Consider the following 24,517-nt stretch of genomic DNA (forward strand, 5'->3'; position numbering starts at 1 on the left):
AGATGGGCTACAGCAGCAGAAGACCACATCGGGTGCCACTCCTGTCAGCTAAGAACAGGATACTGAGGCTACAATTCACAAAGGCTTGATTTCAGCTGCGGCATTCAGATGGTAGGGTCAGAATTTGGCCTAAACAACATGAAAGCATGGATCCTTCCTGCCTTGTATCAAAGTTTCAGGCTGGTGGTGGTGGTATAATGATGTGGGGGATATTTTCTTGCCACACTTTGGGCCCTTTAGTATCAATTAAGCATCATTTAAGCCCCATGGCCTACCTGAGTATTGTTGCTGACCATGTCCATCCCTTTATGACTACAGTGTACCCATCTTCTGATGGCTCCTTCCAACAGGATAATGCACCATGTCACAAAGCTCAAATCATCTCACCACTGGTTTCTTGAACATGACAATGAGATCACTGTACTCCAATGGCCTCCACAGTCACCAGATCTAAATCCAATAGAGCACCTTTGGGATGTGGTGGAACAGGAGATTTGCATCATGGATGTGCAGCCGACAAATCTGCAGCAACTGTGTGATGCTATCATGTCACTATGGGCCAAAATCTCTGAAGAATGTTTCCAACACCTTGTTGAATCAATGCCACAAAGAATGAAGGCAGATCTGAAGGCAAAAGTGGGTCCAACCCGGTACTAGCAAGGTGTACCTAATAAAGTGGATTTAGTAATGGAAAAGGGGATTTGGGACTTTATTGGCACCACGCTACAAGTAGATATGTCTTTAAAAAGTATAAATTTATTGAAAAATATTTTAAAAACAAATGTAAGTATATCTATATGTACACCATACTTATAACAATAGAGAAAAAACAGGGGAGCTAATATCACCATTAACCCTTAGTATATAGGTAGGGAGCCTCCAAAATGGTACAAAACAAAAAAACATACAATGATGATCAAAATCTCATATTTGTCAGGTATACAAGTGGTGGCTACTTAAGGGGTGGTGATATTCCGCTATACAGATAGCTCATTTCTGTAAAACACAATAAAAACAAAGTAGCCAAAAACATCAAACAATACCATATTCAATACAGTACAAGCGAGAATTATCTCTTAAGGTAACAACACTTACAAAAACAATGGTGGATCTGGTAGGGGAAGGGCGAGACGGCTAGGTCATACTCCCCTAATGGTAGATATGGGGACACACCTAAGGACAACAGTGTATGATAGAAGTAAAATGTGATCATAGAACTCATGCAGAGGCAACAGAAATGAAAAAACACCGTAAGAATATATATAGCATCACACTTACTGGTACAGCAGTGGTGTTGCAACCTATAGGAGACAGATATGGATGTAAAAACTACACTCCAAATAAAGGTAAATTGTCCTAGAATTAACATAATGTCCCAAGTGAATCCATAAGTTTGTTGATTAAGTAAAACATATATATGTATACAGACAATATATCTATGTAGGGGTATATATATATAAATGCTCTTCCTTACCTTCAATAGCCTAGATAACTTTAAGGTGATAAAGTTATATAGAAGGTAAATAGTGATCCCCCTTGGGACAGCTCAAATGTAGGTCTAATCTTTAAGAGTCCAAAGGAACAGTATCCAGTATCAAGGTGTAGAGGTTTCTATTATCAAAGTCCTCCCTCTGTGGAAAACAATTTGAAATGTTTGGTAGTGTGCTTAAAATCAAGCAGTGAACTTCATGTCATCCACAGCGGAGGATACATCAGAAACATCCGTCTCTACACAGGTTTGCTTACCTTCAAGATGTGTGTTGGGAACACACCGTCAGCCTATCCCTGGTGTGAGCACCTGTGTCAGATAGATGTACCAGCAGGTAACTCTGGGTCCTGACTGGTCGTCGTTGGCCGGAAGTGCATGCCCCCAACGCGACCGCGCATTCGCGGTATAGATAGCGCGGACGTGACCATAGAGGCGTGCTGTATCCAGGGCCATAGAGATAGTGGATGCGCCCTCCAGTGGAACCTGAAGGTGCCGTACACCACAATTGCTGGGTAGGAACAAAGTCCCATCCACAGCAGGTGATGGCAGCGCTACCAGCTGCATATCTACCGCCCCCCAGGGGGGGGAGAAGGGGAGAATGAAACCCTGCCCAACTACTTGAGAGCACCTACTGATCCCCATATGATCCACATATGTAGTAGAGACAAAAAACTAATTACATAAAAAATATAATCAACAAATGAATAGATAGTTAAATTTAGCATTAGGTGCTTCAGCAATGAGGGATTTTTTGAACGTTCTAGGATATACCAGGAGCTCAAAGCGTGCGGGGGCATGAACAATTATAGATGTCAATTAACATATGTATATTAGGTTACATTTTATAGCAATTGTTTGTAATGATAAATAATGATTGCAATTCTAAAACACGTATACTTATATCATATCTAAAGGCAGAGGGAGGAGTTAAGGCCTTCCCTCTCTCAAATTCTCCAACAGGCTCCTCAACTAGATCCCATAGGGGTGTCAATCTCATACTAGCCCAAAGGTCCTGATATTCCATGAGGGAGTTCTTCCCTATGGGGTTAAGTCGAATTTTAGATCTAGGGACAGCTGATCCTATTATTATTAGTTTACAAAAAGGGTTTGTACGAACAAACTTCATTGAGCCCTGGTGGATGAGTAGCATTCAGTCTCTCAATCCAGAGGATTTCCCTCTGGAGAATTCTCTTGTCCCAGTTCCCACCCCTGGGGTCCTTGGGGACCTTTTCCAATACTATAAAGGGTTCATAAAATGTATCAAAATGGTGGTATAAGTCAAGATGCCTGCTAACTGGAGTGATCATTTTGCCACTCATGGCAAAGTAAATGTGGTCATTCAGTCTTTTATTTAGTGGTCTGATTGTCTTGCCGACGTAGAAGGCTCCACATCGGCAAGACATCAGATATATCACTCCCTGCATATCACAATCCACATGAAAGCGGAGTTTAAAGTGTCTTCCATTCGGTAATCTGTATCCTGTTCCCTCATCAACCCAAAGGCATAGGTCACATTTCCCACATTTGTAGATACCTGTGAGTACTGTGATGGCATTTTGATTTGGTATATAATGACTAGTTGTCAGTCTATCCCTAATAGATGGAGCTTTACCAAATACCATCTCAGGGTATTGTTTAACATATTTAGAGATATAGGTGTCTTGTAGGAGAATGTGCCGATGCCTATTGAGGATGTCTTGTAGTTCCTGGTGTTGTGACAAAAATCGGGTTATAAATCTAACTGTTGGATTCCCCCGATTTTCATCACAACATCAGGAACTACGGGACATACTCAATAGGCATTGGCACAAAAATACAAGACGTTCTATGAATCATATTGGTGGCAGAGGGAGCAGAGCAATCCCCTGTGGTCAGTGTGCAGTGGGGCAGTTGCTCCCATAGAACCTGAGCAGGACTGAAAGGTCCACAGCTTTCACTGTATTAGCAGAGATTATTACAGTGCTTGGCAGCCTCAGCATTGATCCATCAGTTATGAGTAATATGTAAGCAGGGGTTAGTACCCCTTTTAGGGAAACCTCTCCCCCAGGTGGATACTGTGGGAGGGGCTAGCTCTGTCCTTTATAATCTGGAGCTGGATGAACTATAGGGCAAAGATAGATAGTTAAGCCCACAAAATTCCACTATGTAAGATTATGGCCCAAGGAAGTTTGTCCTTCAGGGTTCAAATATAGGCCCCATTGGAGAACCCATCAAAGGGAACTCATAGTTGCAGTAGTCGAGGCAAGAGATAGCCAGGGAGTGAATCAGAAGCTTTGTGGTTTCATTGGTTAGAAAGGGACATAGTTTAGAGATTTTGCGGAGGAATCGGCAAGCTTTGGAAAGTGATTGGATGTGGGGCCAAAAGGAGAGTTCAGAATCCAGGATAACACCTAGCACCCTGGCATGTGGGGAGGGGTGGATGGTTGTGCCATTGCTCTTGACAGACAGGTCAGGGGAAGAGGCATGTGGGGGAGGAAATATTATAAGCTCGGTTTTGGACAAGTTGAGTTTGAGGAAGTGGTGTGACATCCACATGGTCACAATAATTTAGGAGCATTAAAACAAGCAAATTATCTGTGTAACAAATATGATCCCTACACAGAGGTGTTACTTAGGCCATCAAATAAACCTACAGATGCCAGTAAAAAAGTTTTTTTGTGTTTTTGTACATAGGGTATAAGGGATTGAGCCCCTGTGTTTTGTTTTTTTTGTTTGTGTCTCAATATTTTTTTATTATTACTTTTGCTCAAATGCCTGTATTTCTACAATACAATATACATTGTATGAGTTTAAATATACATTGTTTTGTGTTTAATTGTTGTTAATCTTCCTAATGCTAAATCTATAAACCAATTTTTAAATAAGTCCAGTTTTAGCCCAATTGAACCTTCAGTTAAAATGTCTACTGCTAAACCAAAGCTAAGCCAGAGTTTTCAATTTAGCAGGGAGCAGACCTCTACAATGCAGAGGTGCTCACCCTGTGGCTCATGAGCCCTCTGATGTGGCCCACGACCTCAAACCAGGGAAGCACATGCCCATGCTCTGGGATGGCAGGTCGTCAAGCCCAGATCATGATCAATAGGTTGCCGACCCGCCATCCCAGAGCATCAGAGTGCAGGGAGGCAGCCACAGAGGGAACAGGAGAGGCATAAGCTGATGCTTCCTGTGTAGCGCTGGCTCCTGTCCCAGGCCGAGTGATACCAAGTGCACTTCATCTCAGACATTTCGAGCAGCCTGCAGAATGACACCAGCAGTATCTGGAAGAGTAAAAGGTCAGTGTGTTAAAAAACAACACAGACACTGCACTGATCCGCAGGTGCAATGCATCCCGCGGTGCGGGTAAACTGCAGCGCATCGTTGTAAAAACAGCCCTATGGTCGGCTCAGGACAGTAAGTAACATTTAATCACTTATCTTTTTTTTTTTTTTTTCACTTGAATGTTATTATATTTTAGAAATGACAAGAAAAAGTTAACTGTTTTGTATCCAAAAAGCTGTGCTAAAATATGAACAAGTACAGAAGAAGTTCCTCTCCACAGATTCGTACCATTCACCAATAACATAGGGGTGAAGGACCATTGGTCCCAAGCAATATCTTACCAGTATATAATCAATTATCAAAGCCCTGTCTGGAAATGCGATTGTTTTGTAAAAAAAGGGAATTTCAACTAGGGGGGCCCTTAAGCTACAGAGAGCAGTGCAGTCGTCTATAGGACCGAAAAGAAGTACTGCTCTTGCTCGAAGGCATACAAATAAAAAAGAGAAAATGGCAATGCTTTAGCAGAGAGAGTCCAGAAAGAGAGATAGGAAAGTGAGAGAGAGAGAAGAAGAGAGGAGAAAAAAAAAGGGGGGGGGCCATCTCTGTCCCGGAGGCTCACTGTAGGTATGTTGACCCATAATGTTGTAGAAAGCATGTAGGTGGATGCCTTAGAGGAAATAATCTAGCCAGGGCTGCCAAATGCAAAAAAATTGTCATGTGTGTGATTTAATGTCGCCGTCAGTTTCTCATTTACCAGAATACCATGCACCCCGCTTTTCACCTCATCGAAGTTGATAATTGGCGACTTCCAATCGTATGCTTTGCGGCAGAAAATATATGTATCACTAGGGCATGCTAATCACTTTTTATTTTGATGCACGTGGAGTGTATTTAGTTGATTTAAACTAATGCCGTGTACACATGGGTGGACTTTTCGGCATCAAAGGTCCGACGGTCTTTCCAACGGACTTTCGATGGACTTTTGAAGGACTTCCGACGGACTTTCGAATGAACAGACTTGCCTACACACGATCACATCAAAGTCCGATGGATTTGTATGTGATGACGTACGACTGGACTAAAATAAGGAAGTTGATAGCCAGTAGCCAATACCTGCCCTAGCGTCGGTTTTCGCCCGTCAGACGAGCATACAGACGAGTGGATTTTTCGACCGGACTAGAGTCCATCGGAAAGATTTGAAACATGTTTCAAATCTAAAGTCCATCTGATTTTCACCCGAAAAAGTCCGCTGCAGGTCCGATGGAGCCCACACATGGTCAGATTGTCCAACGGATTTGCCCCGTCAGACCAGTCCGGTCGAAAAGTCCAGCCGCGTGTACACGGCATAAGAGTTCAGTTGGGCTTTAAAATGCAAAAACTAGAAAAGAAGAGACTTTATAAAATGTTATTGTATTTACAGACAAACATAACTAGTCTACGTTTTTATTTTTCTCATCATTTACCTGTCTTTCATGGAGGAGTAACACTTTTATAAGCATGTTAGTTGATTCATTTATTGAGCCTGTTAACTTTTTTTATATAGAGGGCATTACAGAATATACAATCCCATTGACTGGACAATCAGGCCACCCAGCCAAGCTCTTTTTCAGACATGGGCATTTTGATTTTTTGAGTTTGGCCTCTCATGAGTTTGGTTGTATCATACAGGTTCAAACACTTGGCACCCAGTTCAAATTTCCAGGCTGTAGAGAGTACTGTAGAAGTGGTTAATTGATGATCATATACACACGTAGAAAGATACAGTCAAAAGTAGCGATGTCCCCATATATGACTCAGTAACATAATTTTCCACCATATGATTGGATACCTTGGGCTGGCAGCATTGGGAGTTCATGTCAGATACAAAGAGCAATCCTTTTATCCATTCCCCCTTAGATCATTTGACTGCAAGTTCAAACCCTGAATGACACAAAGGCCATTCCAGTAGTTATTTGCATTGCTAAAAAAACTCACAGCTTAAGACCAGTCTAAAAGAAAGCATTCCTTGTCAGTTTTATTCATGCAGATTATGATTCATAAACTGTTTAGCAAGGACTGTGATTTTCTGCGATGACCTACCACTCAATAAAAGTCATTGGCTTGAGCCTGTAAATAAACTGTATTGTTAGCAGAAATCCATGGCATTGATAAATTTGTTTTTGCTATGTCTGCATTTTAGGAAAAGGAGTTCCATATATAGCAACATCTACCTTGTGGTAAAATTACAAGAGCACGTCAGTACAAATAGTTGTAAATGTGATATTTTTTTTTCAAGAATTATCCCAATTTTCTGCTAAGCATAACAGTGAAATCAATATTGTAAATATGTATTACCTATTTTTTTTATGAATATACAGGTGCTTAAAGTGTAACTTTTAATTCAAGAGGCTAGCATTGTTTAACCGCTTGTAAACCAGCCGCCGTCATTATACTGCGGCGGTTCGGCACGATCCCGTGAACCGTCGTAGCTGTACGTCAGTCAGTGAAGAGGCGGTGCACACCAATGCTGCATCCACCTAGGTAAGTAAGATTGGCCAATAAAAAAATACCCATAATTCTCTTTTAAGTTGGCTGGGAATATAAAGCAGACAACCTGTTTCCTCCAATAGCACATTCTAGCAATTTTTTTTTTGCAATTAATGGGTAGAGTTCATACAAAAAGATATTACCAGGTAAGTGTGTCTAGGGCAGCATGAACCAAGTACAGCTTCATCTGCACAACTGTAAATTCTGGTATATCAATGAAATGCCTTTGTAATTCTTTTGTAGTGGCTCTCAGCACATATATAAAGAGTATCATGTGGATATAGCTGAGCCAGCTGCATTCTTTGCTAAGAAGCACAATTTGAACATTTCAGCAGTAGTGACACAATCAGAAACATGCCAAGGTCAAACTTAAAGTAGACCCTCACCCATTAAAAGATGTTTCTCTCATCTGTTTGCAACCCCTTAAAGTGTCCAGACTAGCAGATAGGTTGAACATTTTAAGAAGTTTAATACTATTTTGTTGTGCTGTGCTCCACTTTCGGATTTCTTGTCTAAGCAAGGATGACAAAAGCAAACTCTTCACTGTCTCGTGATATGTTCACATCACACTTTCAAGAAGGCAGTTTTATTAAAGGGCACATGTTCGCAGCAGGATCCCTCACATGCACAAACATGCCGTTGGTCTCTGCCAAGTTTTGAGGAGCTCACAGAGATCTGCAGCATTTCTGTGCATGGTCCTCAAGTCATGTGCAGACTTTCTACAGGTCTCTGCGCCAAGTCCCACATAACTAAAACCAGTGGCATGTTTGTGCACGGATAGGGCATCCCGCACATGACTAATACTTGGAAGAGGCTGCTGGCCTCTTCTAAGTATTTGGGAACTGGCAGAAGCCTGTGACATGTCTGCCCATGCATGGGATATTTTTGAAGATGGTGGTGTAGCAATACAAGTAGCACTTTGCTACAAGGAAGAAAATGCTGGACTCCATGGATGAATAGGTATGTTTCTTATTACCATACAGGGACAGGTGTTGGATCTTACCGGTGATTTAAATGAACTGTGATGCCCAGGTCCAGTAGGAGGAGCTCAGGATCATGCCGCATTTTATGTGATTGGCTACACAATGCTGACATCATTAGGAACCAACCTGTCCTACCAGCTCCCAATTGCCAGTACTAGACCATGAGCAGTACACGACAGCTCATCACAAGTACAGTATAGAGTCAAGCATTACTGACGAGCCCAACAGTGCTTGATTGGAAAAAGGAAGTAGATAAAATAATGGATGTGGAAGAGTGGGTGTATAGGATTAAGGGCAGACAGGAGGAATTTAAGGATATATGGAAAATTTGGAAACACTCAGCCGAGATATCATAGATTGGAAGAGAGAAGCCGCATAGGGCCGTGCCGCGCCGCCTAAAAGTAAGAAAGGGGATTAAGTCTATTTCTGGAAGGTGCCTGGGGTGAGAGTGGGGAGGGTGGGTCGAGGTGAGGCCTGGACTCGCCCATCTATTGCTGAGGACTGAGGGAGGGGAGGTTTGAGTGTGGGGGGGGGGGTAGGGGGAAAATAATTTTTTTTTTTCTCTCTTTCTCCTTCTTGCCTTTACTTCTTGGGCTATGCCCTCTTTTGATCACTATATCCTCATAAAAGAGGGGAAGAGAGCACATGTAATATGTGGGCACAAAGGGGGAAGGAGAATATTGACACAGGTATAAGTGTGGGGCACGGGGGTGGAGGGAGGGGGGAGTTTGACACACTGAGAGGGGGGAAAAGAGGAGAAAAATGTGAAATGTTGAAACAATGTGAACACAATGAAATGGATTGAATACAGAATCACGGGGGTAAATAAAGGAGTAGGTTTAAGAATGTTATGGGTGAGGGTAAAGGGGAATGTAATTTTTGGTGTTGTTGGATTATTTGATGTGGGGTGTTTTTTTTTTTCTCCTTCCCGCCTTTATCTCTTGGACTATGCCCTCTTTCGATCACTATATCCCCATAAAAAAGGGGAGAACTTATGTAATTTGGGGGCACAAAGGGGGAAGGAGAATATTGACACAGGAATAAGTGTGGGGCATGGGGGTGGAGGGAGGGGGGAGTCTGACACATTGAGAGGGGGGAAAAGAAAAGGAAGATATGGAATGTTGAAACAAGGTGAACACAATGAAATGGATTGAATATAGAATCAGGGGGTAACTAAAGGAGTAGGTTTAAGAATGTTATGGGTGAAGGTAACGGGGAATGTAATTTTTGGTGTTGTTGGATTATTTGATGTGGGGTTTTTTTTTTTCTTTTTTTTTTGTTGTTTCACTTGAAGGACACGTTAGGAATTGATGATTAAAAATGTAAGAATAACGGTGAAAGGAGGAGGGAGAGAAGTAACAAAGGTATATGCGGAGGGCACGAGGATAGAGGGGGGGGATATGATATATTGATATGGGGGAAAAACTGTTAAAGGTTGAAGTATTGTGAACATATTGAATTGGATTGAATATAGAATCCAGGGGGTAACAAACGGAATGCTACGGGTGGAGGTGATGTGAGAGAAAGGAAAGGGAATAGAAGGGAAAGAGAAAGGGGGAAAGAAGATTTTTTTTTTTTTTTTTGGGGGGGGGGGGTTACATCTGGTTGTAGTCCCCCAACAGATTGATTGTTTGTGATATTGTGTAAGTATGATGAAATGTTCAAAGAGTTGTAATGTATTTAAGATTGGAATAGGATATAAATAAATAAAAAAAAAATTTTATTATAAAAGCATTACTGACGAAATGCATTTGGTTAACTGAAAACCAGACAAATGCATATGGGAACACCCGTTTGGGATACCTTAAGCGAGTTTTGACCTTCTTTGAGAAATCAGGTCGTATATTTCTGGCCTGTACAAAGTCTCTTGAAGGTGCAGGAGTACCATCAAGTATACGGTGAGATCTAGTCATCCATATGTACAGGATACCATTGGCTGACTGAAAATTGAAAAGGATGCATATGGGAACACCCACTTGGGAAACTTTAAGCGAGTTTTGATCCTCTTTGTGGAAAGAGGTCATACATTTATGATGAGTGTGGTGTGTTTCTATTGGGAAAAAGAGGAAGAGCACCATTTACCTGGTTGTCACTTTCCTTTAGATGCATTTATTGGCACTGAACCCTTTAATTAGAATTTCATATTAAAGACTTTTTGCACAATTGTTTATTTAATATCATTTATTAATATTTATTTGCACTGAGCACATTGGATCTTTTACACGATTGTTTATTGCTTATTAGATATTTATAAGATCTCAGTCTAGTTTTCATTTCTTTACATCTTTGGCTTAATCAAGCTGAAATATGTGCAGCTCTTTTATATTTATATTTAAATGTTAATTTTTAGGTTTTGGTTCATAGATTGATTACGTGATAGGTATACATTTTTATACCTTTAAAGGAGAAGTAGAGCCAAAGTTAGTTTTGGCTGTACTTCTCCTGTGGGTCACAGGAGTGCAGTTTTTTCTGCACTCCTGTGACCCCTTTTCAGCAGACAGCGGGCTGAAGTCAGCTCATGTCACAGGGCCAGTCCAGGCTCGGGAAAGACCGCGACCATATGGTCGTGATCTGCCCACATGCCTGGACAGGCACATGGCTCAGCCTGTCAGCAAGCCACTGAGAGTCTGAGCCGGCCGCTCCTGCCCCCTCCACAACCAGCACTCCAGTGAGCAGGGGGGGGGACACAGGGAGCACAGGGAGCTCTGAGAACCGAGTGATTGGCAGTATTTGATCGCTTGGTTCTCGGTTTTAGAGCCAGCGGGGGACAGATTTTTGCTCGGGTACAGAGCAATAATTTACAGTTATAGGAGTGCCGATGGAGTGTGACCAGAACAAGACAACAAAACAAACAGAACAAAACCGGCAACCACCCCATTTTATAAATATCCTTTAAAGTAAGGTTCATATGGATGGGCTTTGAGCAGCAAACACAAAACAAGAGTTTTCCCAGCACACTTACCAGCTTATCTCCATGTTGGAGCATATAAAGCAATGGATAAATTACAGGCAGGCATGGAACGTATAAAACAATGGATAAATTACAGGCAGGTATGCCTAAAGGCAGCCCATTTCTTCTTTGGATGCCTTCAGCTGTCATTGTGCTTTGCTGGCCTTCTGGTGTGTCCCTGTATCTTTAAGGAGGAATGGGTTATCTTCAAGCATACCTACCCTTAAGTTACCCACTGCTATATATGCTCCACCATGGAGATTCTTAAACATCTGAGTTAGGACTGCACTTTACAGAGGAACCGTGATAAGGCAGTGCGGTTTCCACCTATATTTGCAAATGTTTTAACACAAAAATATCTGTTTTTAATGCAAATTGTTAAATAGTGTAATTTGATGTTGGCTAGCTGGTAAGTGTGCTGGGAAATTTGCTTTGTTTGTGCAGAACAAGGAAGCGATTACTGCACTGCTGCTGCATTTATTAGTATTTCTGTCATAAAGAGGTTAATGCAAATTCTGACTGAAAACCAGCATTTACATAGGGCTAGGCATCCCCTAAACCTCCAAAACTGACGGTGCTTGGGCCTTGAAACACATTGCCCAAATCACTAAGTACTGCATTGTGCTGGGAGGAGCAGTATGCATGTGTCATTTGAAAGTGGTCTGTTACTTCCCAATTCTGCTTGTATTATTATTATCAAATGACATCATTATTTTCAAAGTAGGCCTTTTTTCTTTAATTTCTGATTCTGGGCACAAGAAAGGGACTTGCACATTGTGTGCTTTTTATAATTATGGTTATTATTATATTATAATTCTGTATTTGGATGCCTTTTGTTTGAAGTAGTCTGTACTTATAAGTATTCTTTTCTTTTTGCAACAATACACACGTGCATCTTGCTGATGTGTATTGAGATGGCATTACCTCAATCGGATTACTTGCCAAATGAATAATAATTCTGAAGTATTTCACACACCAGTTTTCAGATGGATTATGTGATATCACAAATTTGCAGAGTGGCTCATTTCATAATTCTGATCAATTAAGACCTAAATTAATGGCTATGAGTTCCTAATCTTATTTGTGCTCAGAGGGATAATTTCACACTTCTTCGCATTTATGCTCACAATGATCATCATAAAGTTATCAAGGATCTCTCACTGGTCTATGCATCTCACACATGGTTTCATGCAGTGAATAAATCTCAGGTGGTTTCTTAGCCACACAGTACAGCTCATCTTCAGCTACTGTGAACAGTACATGGTGTGTAATCTGCACTGACGATTGTCTGCCCTTATATGTTTTACAAAGAGGCCTTCAGAATCGTATTACTTACACCACAATATCTGGATTTTGTTAAATCAAAGAAAGTATAAACAGATGGGTCAATATTTTTATCTTTTTATCTACAGTTCCTTTTAAGGAAGCTATAATGATTTAAGTTCTTTTTTTATTTTTGTAACTAATGTTATATCATTTTTTTGTATATTTGTTCTGCCCTTTCTATTTGTATAAAGGTCTTATTTTACACATACTGAGCATGCCCATTGTCACAGAGATGTGATTTCTGAAAGTGATACTAAAGCTTTGATTTAAAAAAAAAATTAAAATAATAAACATGGTATACTTATCTGCTCTGTGCAATGCTATTGAACAGAGCAGCCCCAACTCTTTTTTTTTTTTTCTCGGGTCCCCCACCAGCTCCCCTGGCTCCACCTCTTCAGCGAGTGCCCCCATAGAAAGCCACTTTCAATGGGGGCACATGTGCAGGCTCACTCCCGAGCCGCCCTGTCTGCGTCCGTTGACACATATAAGGCAGTACAGCCCTGCCCCCTGCTCTCTCGTCACAGAATTTGATTGACTGCAGCATGAGAGGGGCTAGAACGAAGACAGACGCTGCTCTCAAGCACATTGCTGGATTGAGATCAGGCTCAGGTAAGTATAGGGTGGGGAGGCTCAAGGGATCCTCTGGCACAGAAAGTTTTTGACCTTAATGCAGAGAATGGTTCAGATGCAAACTCTGACATTTAGCTTAGGTGCAAGGGGTACAGCAAGTTTTTGCCATGCTTGAAGCAGTTTTGTTGAAGCCCTAATCTTCTCAGTATCAGCTCTGTATTGTAAAAGAAATGATGTAGAGAAAACATACAAATAGATCAAGGGAACCTCCTACCAACATCTTAGATGATTTCGAAGATCTTAGAGAAATGGTTGGGGGTAGGTTTTATTCTAATGCCTGGTTGTTTGCATCACCATCATCAAAGGTTTATTTAAAAACATTGAAATTGTTTGAAAGTTGACATATGTAGGCAGAATATCAGGTTTGGTCAACAGCAGTGACGTAATTATAGCCAAGGCAGCCGACCTGGCTGCTATGGAGCTAGGAGGTGACCACCTTTGGGAGAATGTAGAGGCAAAGTCTAAAAGTCATCAGGACAGTTGTTCACAAACCCCCCTTACTTATTACATCATGTGAAGTTTGGAAAATTAGTTTAGCTGTCTTAGTTGCATAGATTTATTGAACTCCTAGCTTTTTGCTACAGCATAGCCACATTAAAATTAACCCTCTACCCCTAATAGTTTCATAGTTAGCAAGGTTGAGTAAAGACACCAGTCTATCCAGTTCAACCTGAGTGAGTGTGGGTGCGTGTCTATAATTGTCACTATCCCTGTACGTTGTGTCTCATTAAGATGCTCATCTATTTTATTATTACTTATTTAAGGTACCCATATAGTGTCGTCAATGTACACAGTGCTCCACACATACATCACACACTCACATCAATCCCTACCCTCAAGGAGCCCACAATGCCAGGTCCCCAACTCACATTCATATGTTAGGGCCAATTTTGGACAGAAGCCAATTAATATACCAGCATCTTTGGAGTGTGGGAGGAAACCGGAGTACCCGGAGGAAACCCACGCAGGCACAGGGAGAACATGGAAACTCCAGGCAGGTAGTGTCGAGGTTGGGATTTAAACCAGCGCCCCTTTTTACTGCCAACACCATTGTGCCGCCCATAATGAAGTCTTCCTTAGACTAGAAAAAAATCCCAGAGTGACACCTCTCAGATAAAACCTAATAAGACAGCTGAGATTTGCAATTGTGCAAAAAAAGTGTTTAACCACCTCAATACAGGGCACCTTCACCCCCTTCCTACCCAGGCCAAATTTCAGCTTTCAGCACTCTCACAATTTGAATGATAATTACTCAGTCATGCAACACTGTGCCAAAATGAAATTTTTATCATTTTTTTTCACATAAATAGAGCTTTTTTTGGTGGTATTTAATCACCACTGGGTTTTTTACTTTTTCTGCTACAAATGAAATAAGACCTAAAAGTTTGAAAAAAATGTGTTTTTCTTAGTTTCTGTTTAATAAAATTTTGCAAATAAGTATTTTCTCTTCATAAATGTTATCCAAAATGTATACTGCTAAACTTCACTGGTAAAAACAACCCAAATCAGTGTATATTATGTGGTCTGTGTGAAAGTTATAGAGTCCCCTAGCTATGGTACCAATCATTGAAAATTGATCACACCTGATGTACTGACGGTCTACCTCATTTCTTGAGGCCCTAATATGTAAAGACAGTACAAATATTCCCCAAATTACTCCTTATTGGAAAGTAGACATTTCAAGGTATTTAGTAAGAGGCATGACAAGTTTTTTGAAGTTGTAATATTTTTTCCCACAATTCTTTGGAAAATTAAGAAATTATTATTATTTTTTTGTTCACAAAAATGTCATATTAACAAGTTATTTGTCACACACGGCATAGGCATACTTTCAAATACTCCACAAAACACATTCTGCTACTCGTCCTGAGTATGGCGATACCACATGTGTGAGACTTTTTCACAGCCTGGCCACATAGATAAGCGCAACATCCAAGTAGCATCTTTAGTCACTTTAAGACCAGGCCTTCTTCTGACACTCTATGTTTACAAGTAGGGATGAGCCCGATGTTCGAGCCGAATAGCGAACAATTTGGGGTGTTCGCGGCAAATTCAAAAGCCGCGGAATACCCTTTGAAAGTTTATGGGAGAAATCAAAAGTGCTAATTTTAAAGGCTTATATGCATGGTATTGTCATAAAAAGTGTTTGGGGACCCGGGTCGTGCCACAGGGGACATGTATCAATGCAAAAAAAAGTTTTAAAAAGGGCCGTTATTTCAGGAGCAGTGATTTTAATATTGCTTAAAGTGAAACAATAAAAGTGTAATATTCCTTTAAATTTCATACCTGGGGGGGTGTCTATAGTATGCCTGTAAAGTGGCATGTTTCCTGTGTTTAGAACAGTCCAAGAGCAAAATGACATTTCCAAAGGAAAAAAGTCATTTAAAAGTACTCGCGGCTATAATGAATTGTCGGTCCCGGCAATACACATAAAAGTTCATTGATAAAAACGGCATGGGATTCCCCTACAGGGGAACCCCGAACCAAAATTTAAAAATTAAATGCGTGGGGATCCCCCCAAATTCCATACCAGGCCCTTCAGGTCTGGTATGGATATTAAGGGGAACCCCACACCAAAATTTTTTTTAAAAATGGCGTGGGGGTCACATGCTGTGATTGGACACAGCCATCACGTGATCGGAAGGGCCAATTACAGTGCTCATATCCCGTCTTGGCTGTGTCCTGTGATCACTCATTCTGAAATTTCTGAACGTCAACTCAGAGCAACGAAAGGCCAACCGGCCGATTTGGTACAGTGGCTGGGTGGGAAGAAGTTAAAGAAGCTTGTATTAGCTATTAGAGTAATTGGGCACAGGAGTACTAGCAATAATGTAATTGTCAGGACTTGGATCACCTTCTGGTGGCATTATGGTTTCCAGAGCGGAAGATAGTAGTTCCAGTGTTCATCAGCGGGTGTCTCCTAGCAGCCAGCACATCCCAGTAATCAATCTCCACCTGATTCTGGCTACTAGGAGGGTATTTAGTCAATCTTTTACCATTCCCTGGTGCTCCAGTATTTTGCCTTGCTAGCCAGAAATTGCTTGCTGTTTGATCCTGAACTTGATGCCAACCTGATCCTGCCTCTGTCTTGTACCCGTACCTTGTACCTTGTTCCCTCATATCTGCTCCCGTTGTTCCTTATCCCAGCCCTAGTTTCCCCCTTTCCTTACACCTTCAGTTTTACCTCGTGATCTGTGTTCCTAATTTTGTAGAGATTTTATATATTTTATTATAGTTAGGTATTTTTGTCACCTGGTTTATGGTTTGCTTATATCTTCATGTTAGCTGTGTTTTCTGTTTGCTTGTGCTTGCATGTGTTTTGTTTCACTGTTAATAAACTTGCTTAGATCCTATATAGTCCGGTCTTAGTTTCCTAAGTGCAGCTACAGTGATCCAACCATCCCTGCTGCTGGATGCCTGCAGTCAGTATCCCTGACAGTAATCATATAAAATATCCAGATTTTTTAATTATAAATATTACTATTCCTATGATTAAACGCTAATTCCATGCATTGCTGCTTTTCCATGACAATTTTTTTTTTTTTTTTTTATTCTATATTTTATTTTTCCAAAAACAAAAAGTACATTTTTTATACATATCAACAAATATACAAATAACATTATTGCTGTTTGCATATTGCAGAGTATAGTTTAACATATTATAGTTCAGTTTTCTTTACATATATATGACTTATTGTCAACCACAGCAGAACCAAAAGTAACACAGCATATACAGAGAAAAGTAGAAAAGAAAAAAAAAAAAAAAGAAGAAGAACACAACCCACACACAGATTCTTCCCCTGTTTCCAGTATATCCATTCTACATACACACATATGCGCATTTGTCTATATACGCACCTTATGCACACACACACATAGATACATACATATATAGTTTCCCCGTCCTCTTCCCCCCAGCATTTCACAAATGCTAATTACCAGGGAGAAAAGAGAAGGAGGAAAAAAAAAACACTTCCCATAATGCTCCCGCTCTCTCTCTCCCTTCTCCCTAGGCCCCCATCTGCTCTCTGATCGCACATCCGTATTCCCTAGTGCAGACCAGAAGGGACCATGAGTTCAATTTATTATTGAATTTCTCCACCTTACCCTGTATAGTTGCAATGCCTTTTTCCATAGCATATATCCCAGCTATTTTTTTAAACCATAATGAGATTGGGGGGAGTGATTCCCGCTTCCAAAAGGCCAGGATACAAGCCTTTGCCGCATTCAGAAGGTGAACCACCAGGGAGTTCCGATATTTGCGCTTAGGAAGATCTGAAAGGTGGAGAAGATATCTTCCTGGATCGAGCCCCAAATCATACTCTGTTAACTGTCTTACGGTGTCCCGCACTTTAGACCAGAAATCTACTATCTTCTTACATGACCAGAAGATATGGAGCATGTTACCCTCTGACTCTCCTCACCGCCAGCATTTGTTCGTCCTCTCTGGGTACATTTTTTGTAATAGTGATGGAAGTTTGTAGCACCTTGTAAGAATTTTGTAATATAGCTCTTGGTAATGGCTGGCTGTTGAAGAGTAATGGGCAAAATGTAAAATATAACTCCGTTGCTCCTTAGAAAGTGTAATGTCCAGATTTCTTTCCCATTTCAAAAGGAATCCTGGCACAAAGTCTTCGGGGGGATCTATTAGTATTTTATATATCTCCGATACCCCATGTGCAGAGGGCTCTTCTAGAAGACATAAATTTTCCAATGGTGTGTTTGACCGATCTGATCTCTCCCCCCTGTTAAGGGAAGTTAGGAAATGTGCAAGCTGCTGCATCCGCCATGGATCCAGTGACGGACAGAACAGCGACTGCATTTCCCAACTGCTCTTCAGCCTAGATGCTTCAAGAAAATCCCCTAAGCGTAATTTACCCTGGCGCATGATTTGCTTAAAACGGCTATCTGTATGACCAGGGGGGAATGATGGGTTCCCCAGAACTGGATGGAGCCGAGTGATTTCTCCATGAAATTTTGAGAAAAGGTGGCTCTGTTGGATTACTGTTGGATTACTTTTAAGGTTGCCCCTATCAGAGGTTGAGATCTTAAAGTTCCCAGAGTTTTTGGCCGCAGCCACGGCAAGCAATCGTTACCCAGATTTTGTGTCCCTTGTCTCTGCACCAGGCGAGTACCCTAGCAAGATGTGCTGCTTTATAATATCTAATCGGATCTGGAAAGGCCATGCCCCCTCTGGCCTTTGGCATAGCCAAAAAGTTGAATGATAGACGAAGGGTGCTTTTTTGCCCAGATAAATTTAATAAAAGAGCATCGTACAGACTTCAGAAAGGACTCTGGAATAGATATTGGCAAGGTCTGGAAGAGGTATAGTAATCTTGGTAGGATATTCATTTTGAGTATAGCGTTCCTACCCCTACGTATAAGGTCCTTTATTCCATTTTTCCAGGTCAGATGAAAATTCTCGTAATAACGGTGGGAAATTTGCTTGAAAAACTTTGAGTGTTAATCTTAAAGTTCGAGATTAAACTATAACGTTCAAATTCATTTATAAGATTTGGTAGCGTAGTTTCTGGTGAGGAAATGAAAAACAGTATGTCGTCTGCATAAGCTGCAATTTTATGCTCCTTTTTATCGATCAAACAGCCTTGAATATCAGTATTTTGCCGAACATGGCGCAAAAAAGGTTCGAGAGTTAGTATAAAAATCATTGGGGAAAGAGGACATCCCTGCCTAGTTCCATTACTCATGATAAAGTATGGGGAGGTCACCTCGTTAATTCTTACTGCAGCAGATGGAGCAGAATATATAGCCTCTATCCACTTGCCAAATGCTTTCCCGACTCCAATATGGGACAACGTCTCCTTCAGAAATATCCAATCCACCCTGTCAAAAGCTTTTTCAGCATCAGAAGATAAGAGACATAGCGGTATTTTGCGAGAATGAGCCAGATGGATAGTATCTAAGGCTCTAATAGTATTGTCTTTCCCTTCTTTGGTAGGCATAAAGCCCACCTGGTCAGGGTGGATGACATTCTGAAGGAGAGGTTGTAACCTTGTAGCTAATATCCTTGTAAAAAATTTTAAATCAACGTTGAGTAATGAAATTGGTCTATAGTTCTTACATTGGGCATGATCCTTGCCCTCCTTAGGAATAACCGCAATATGTGCCCTGAGAGTATCGATCCATGACAATTTATATCAATAGCACTGCTCCCAAGAAGTATACTGACTATGATGACACTTCTCCTGCTACCTAATATAGATTTAGGCTTACATAATGCTATGATCAGTGACAGCATTTTCATAGTTCACACTGCCAGGTGCTACAGAAAGAGATGGTCAGGGGGTCCCAGACAATTTTTACTATGGGACACCATAATCCCAGCAGCATAGATGAGTAAGGGCTCATGTACACTACATGCCAAAGCTCCTAAACTCAACTCCATAAAAAGCCTGTGTGTCCATACACACATAGGACTTTACTAGAGTTTAGAAGCAGCTGCGATTAGGGGAGGTTCAACCTCCCTCTCCTGAATGCGGTAGAATCACATTCAGGATAGAAACGTTTTGACCGCCGGCCGCAAAACTCAGCAAAATTGCAGTAAAATCATGGCACAATTTTGCCATGATTTTGCCACATTGTGCGTTTTGTGCATCCGGTGGTCAACCTATTCTGTGTGTACATGAGCCCTAAATGTGCTGTGAGTCAGATAGTCCAATCTGACCATTTATGACCAACTTTGCCCAAGTGTCAGCCACCCCTTGAAGGTTTTGGAAAAAAAAAAAAATGTTTGCTAAGTAATACACTATTATAAAGTTATATACTTTATACATACCATATACTATATAACCCTTTTACCTCTCTTTCAGGCATGGTAAATTTCAGTGAAGTGACTGGCTATCCTCTAATTCAACATTGGACTGTTCGGTCTGTTATGTATCATGTTCGACTTAACCAGCCAGTTGTCTCCCAAGGTAAGGAGATTCGATAAAATGTCAACACTTAAACAGAAGTGTGTTTACAATAAATACTGAGCAAATATCACTGAACATAAGGTATAGCACCTAGTTAGTACTAGTCAGCATTATTCTGACAGCTCTTCAATAGTCCCCTAAGAGTGCATTAGTCATCTAGTTTTAATGGTGCCCTAAATTCAACCACAGCTGACCTTCTTGAGCTGTGGCTTGAAATGTTCAGCGAGTTCACCATACCTTGACCAATGTGAATACACGTTTGGAAGGAGTAAAATAAAAAATATTCTTTTATAAAGTATTTTTAAAACCACAATAAGTGAGTGAAAATGTCAGTGCCACTAATTGGTTCAGTTCTGCTTGCGTATGTCCTGTAACCTGGCTAGCTAAGGCTTCTTGATGAGGACGTGAGCTATTTGATGAAATAATCCAACTCATTAAAATTGACCTTGTGTTCTTAGATGCAGGAAAGCAAAAATGCCATGTAGGAAAATAGGCTGATCAATTATAACATATTTATTTCAGAAAAAAAAATGTGTTCTCTTCACTTTTCAGCAAATTAAATCCAATTGTGATGGCATTAATGAGGTGTTTGTAGCAAAATACATGAACAAAAAATGAAAGGCAAGCTAATTCATTAAGGGGTCCTGCTACTGCTTTGTCCCTGAGCTAGGAATTCTAGACGCATCAAAAAATGTAAAGCTGCATATAACCTCTAATGACATGTGTAACTTTGCAGTAATGGTACAATTATGAATCTATGACATTGGACCCTCTACATAGTTTAGAGTAGTATTTGAAAATTGCCACAGATTTTGACACATTTGGGTGGTAATTGGACAATGTATTTGGAATGATCCATCAAAGAAACATAACCATGGAACACCAAAGAGAGATGAAAAACCTGTCGACTGGTTAGAGTCTAATCTAATTCCCTGTTGTTTTGTATTGTAAGGAGATGCCCAGCAATTCTCAGCATATCTAATGATAGGAAAATATGCACTATGAAATTTATAGAGAGATGAACAAAACCCTTTCATCAGATGGTGTCCTGTCAAGCCACTGCCATCTTCTATCTGTGGGTATGCCCACATCTCTATTTGCAATAGATATATTTGACTTATTATTTAAGGCAGTGCAAAGTGGAATGGTAATGTCCAAAGATAAGTGACCCACAGCAACCAATCAGACGTCACCTTTGATCAGATTAGAACAGATGTATCAGTGAATAATGATGGCCTCTAAGCATTACTGCAGATAGCACATTTCTCCTTGGCTTATTAAATAACCTAGTTAAGTTAGATTAATGTAGCAGTTTATACTTAGAAGTGTTTTAGAACTGTCAGCTATTGGATATTTTTTTTTTTTTGAATAATTAGAAGTATGACCTTATTTTTGATGGTACCCTTTTTTGTGGCTAGGGGTTCCTGACATCAAAATCAAGCTCAGAGTGAATATGCTACCAAATACCCTAGCCCCCAACTTTAACCTAAACTTTAATGCTGAATTAAAGCTGCGTTTTATTAGTATTATGCGGTCAGACTGTAAAAAAAATACAAAATGTAGTATTAAAGGTTCGGATTTAAAAAAAAATAACAAAGATGTCATACTTACTAGCTCTTTGCAATGGTTTTGCACAAAGAAGCCCCAATCCTCTTCTTCTCGGGTCCCCTGCGGTGCACCTGGCCCCTTCCCCTTGACCAGGGCCCCCAATAGCAAGCTGCTTGCTATGGGGTCACTGGTGCGTGCTCACTCCGGAGCCCTGCTCTATGGGTCTTTAAGACCCATAGAGCCACGGCTCTGCCCCACCTCCTGTTCTATCCTCATTGGCTTGATTGGCTGTGATTGACAGCAGTGGGGACCAATGGCTCCTGCTGCTGTCTCAGCCAGTGAGGAAAGGGAGTCCCAGGACAGCCGAGGTTCTAGGTGAGTATTAATGGGGGCTGTGGGGGGAGCACCACACAGAAGGCTTTTTACCTTACAACCACCTTAAGTGTGCTTTATTACTATATCAAGCTGCCCTGCTGTCAGTAGGAAAATGCACATTCTTTACTTTTTATACATATTGACTGCATATAAATAATACAATACATGTTTTCAATTTAGCTTTAAAATTGCCTTAACACTTAAAGAGGAGCTCCAGGCTCCATAAATACTGTAGCTGCTGACTTCTATTATTAGGGCACTTACCTGTGCAGGAATCCAACAGTGTCCTCACCTGAGCCGATTTTTCAATCGTCTATCGGATGCTGCCACCGCTATCTCCACTAAGTGAACCCGGCGGTGAAGCCTTGTTCCCTACTGCACTTCCCTACATGTGTATGGGCCGACTGCGGAGGAAGGAGGAGGCGGGCCGGACTTCCGCCTCAGTTCGCAGTGGTGAACTGAGCTAGGAATGCAAGCGGGTACCTGTCAAGATCAGGTACCCGCTCCCCCTTGCCCCCCAAAAGGTGCCAAATGTGGCAGCGGGGGGAGGCAGAAAAATGGAGCTTCCCCTTTTAGCACCCTGGGCAACATTGACGACTGGGCAAAATTGAAAGTGCCAATGAAAAGGGGGGTGACAACTATTGCATCACTGGAGAAGGGCATATAAAGTACAAGGAAACGGCTAAAGTGAAAAAAAAATTGAGTCCTGCTGCTTTTCCCAACTAAATTTACAGATTTGTGTACTCCTGTACTAAGAACTAAAATAAAATCCCACTTGTACTAAAATACTTATACAAGTGAGAACTAAGCTGGAAATTAAAAATTATATACAGTATACAACATATAATAAACAAAGTTGAATGAGGCTCAATACCATAAAGTAAATACCAATTTGAATATGCAATAAAAGTGTGTGATCCAAATAACAAATCAAATAATGGCGTGAAATATCAAGTGTCCATGCTTCACATAAAGTGCCAACATTCCTTGTAAGAAAAGCTTGTAGGATCCAGATCAATTGCTCCCCCTGTGACCACACTAACACCCCACCAGAGCTTACTAAGGGTCAGTATGCTCTTGTGTAAAATACCAATTAACCTGGCTCCACACTTTGACTCCCGGGTCTCCTTTACCAGCAGCACCTTGCTTTATATATGCGCAGAACCATAGACAATGGGAAACCGTCATTGCACACCATAAAAATGTTATTCCACACATATACAACCAAAAACTCGGCAGATGTTAAACTCATATTTAATGGTGCCTAACTGGCACTAATATGCAGAGCGTGTATAAACTTTGCCAGCTCGATTCCCCCACATCCCCAGGGACCAACTGGAATAGATAGGGAATGCAAAAAGGCACCGGAAATTAAGATATTACCCAGACCGGTAATGACGTATCCCAAACTCCGCCTCATTGCATTTCACCCAATCAACGGGCGTCCTCAGGAAGCATTTACAAGGATGCCAAAGCATGCCAAAATGTACACATGTGCTGAGTATACTTACACATTATGGCAAAAGGCTCTGGGGGGCCTAAATTACATGAAAACCTAACCACTGTTGCTTTAACCACTTGACCTCGGGAAGATTTTACCCCCTTCATGATGAGGCCATTTTTTGCTATTTAACACTGCACTACTTTAGCTGGTAATTGCGCATTCATGCAATGCTGTACTCAAATAAAATTTATATAATTTTTTCACTCAAATAGAGCTTTCTTTTGGTGGTATTTGATCACCACTGGGTTTTTTATTTTTAAAGCTATAAAGGAAAAAAGAAACCATTTTTTACTTTTTGCTACAAAACATATCTAAGAAAACATTTTTAAAAATCAAATGTCTTCATAAATTTTGGCCAAAATGTATTCTGCTACATGTCTTTAATTAAAAAAATTCCCAATAAGTGTATATGGATTGGTTTTCGTGAACATTACAGCATCTACAAACTATGGTATGTACAGTATACTGGATTTTTTTTAAACTACTAATGGAGGTGATCAGAGACTTATAATAGGGATAGTGCAGCGGACACCTACTGATGCTGGGGGGGAACTGACTAACTGCCACTGATATCACCAGTAATACAGTGATCAGTGATAATACTATACACTGTCACTGTACTAATGACACTGGCTGGGAAGGGGTTAACATCTAGGGCAATCAAGGGGATAAATGTGTGCCTAAAAATGTGTAGTATGTGTAAAGTGTGCTTCTTTTACTCATAGATCTCCAAGTTTCTCATCCCTGCTTTGCAGGGATCATTCTCTCTGTACAGAGGTCTGTGTTGATTGTCAACACAGAGCTCTGGGCTGTGATTGTACACAGCTGATCAGCGGGTCCCAGCCATGAATCATTGACCGGGACTCTCTGACAGGCTCCCCTTGTGTACAAACATCCAGAAGCAGGCAGCGACGTACATCGCTTTGCCTGTGCGGGCCGCCTGTCCCCAGTACACGTCGGCAAGTAGTTAAATTGATTGTAAAGCTTGTTTTT

The 24,517-nt window shown here is 40.9% G+C and overlaps 1 protein-coding gene across 1 annotated transcript in view; it reads left to right on the forward strand.

Annotated features, from left to right (window-relative positions):
- ASTN1 (astrotactin 1) overlaps nt 1-24,517 on the forward strand; it is an 843,969-nt gene that overhangs the window by 737,312 nt on the left and 82,140 nt on the right. The window contains exon 15 of the mRNA XM_073592047.1: nt 19,993-20,097. Within this exon, the coding sequence (XP_073448148.1) occupies nt 19,993-20,097 (105 nt within the window). The remainder of the gene's footprint in view (nt 1-19,992; nt 20,098-24,517) is intronic.

This window comes from Aquarana catesbeiana, linkage group LG07 (assembly GCF_042186555.1).
Source record: "Aquarana catesbeiana isolate 2022-GZ linkage group LG07, ASM4218655v1, whole genome shotgun sequence".
NCBI lineage: Eukaryota > Metazoa > Chordata > Amphibia > Anura > Ranidae > Aquarana > Aquarana catesbeiana.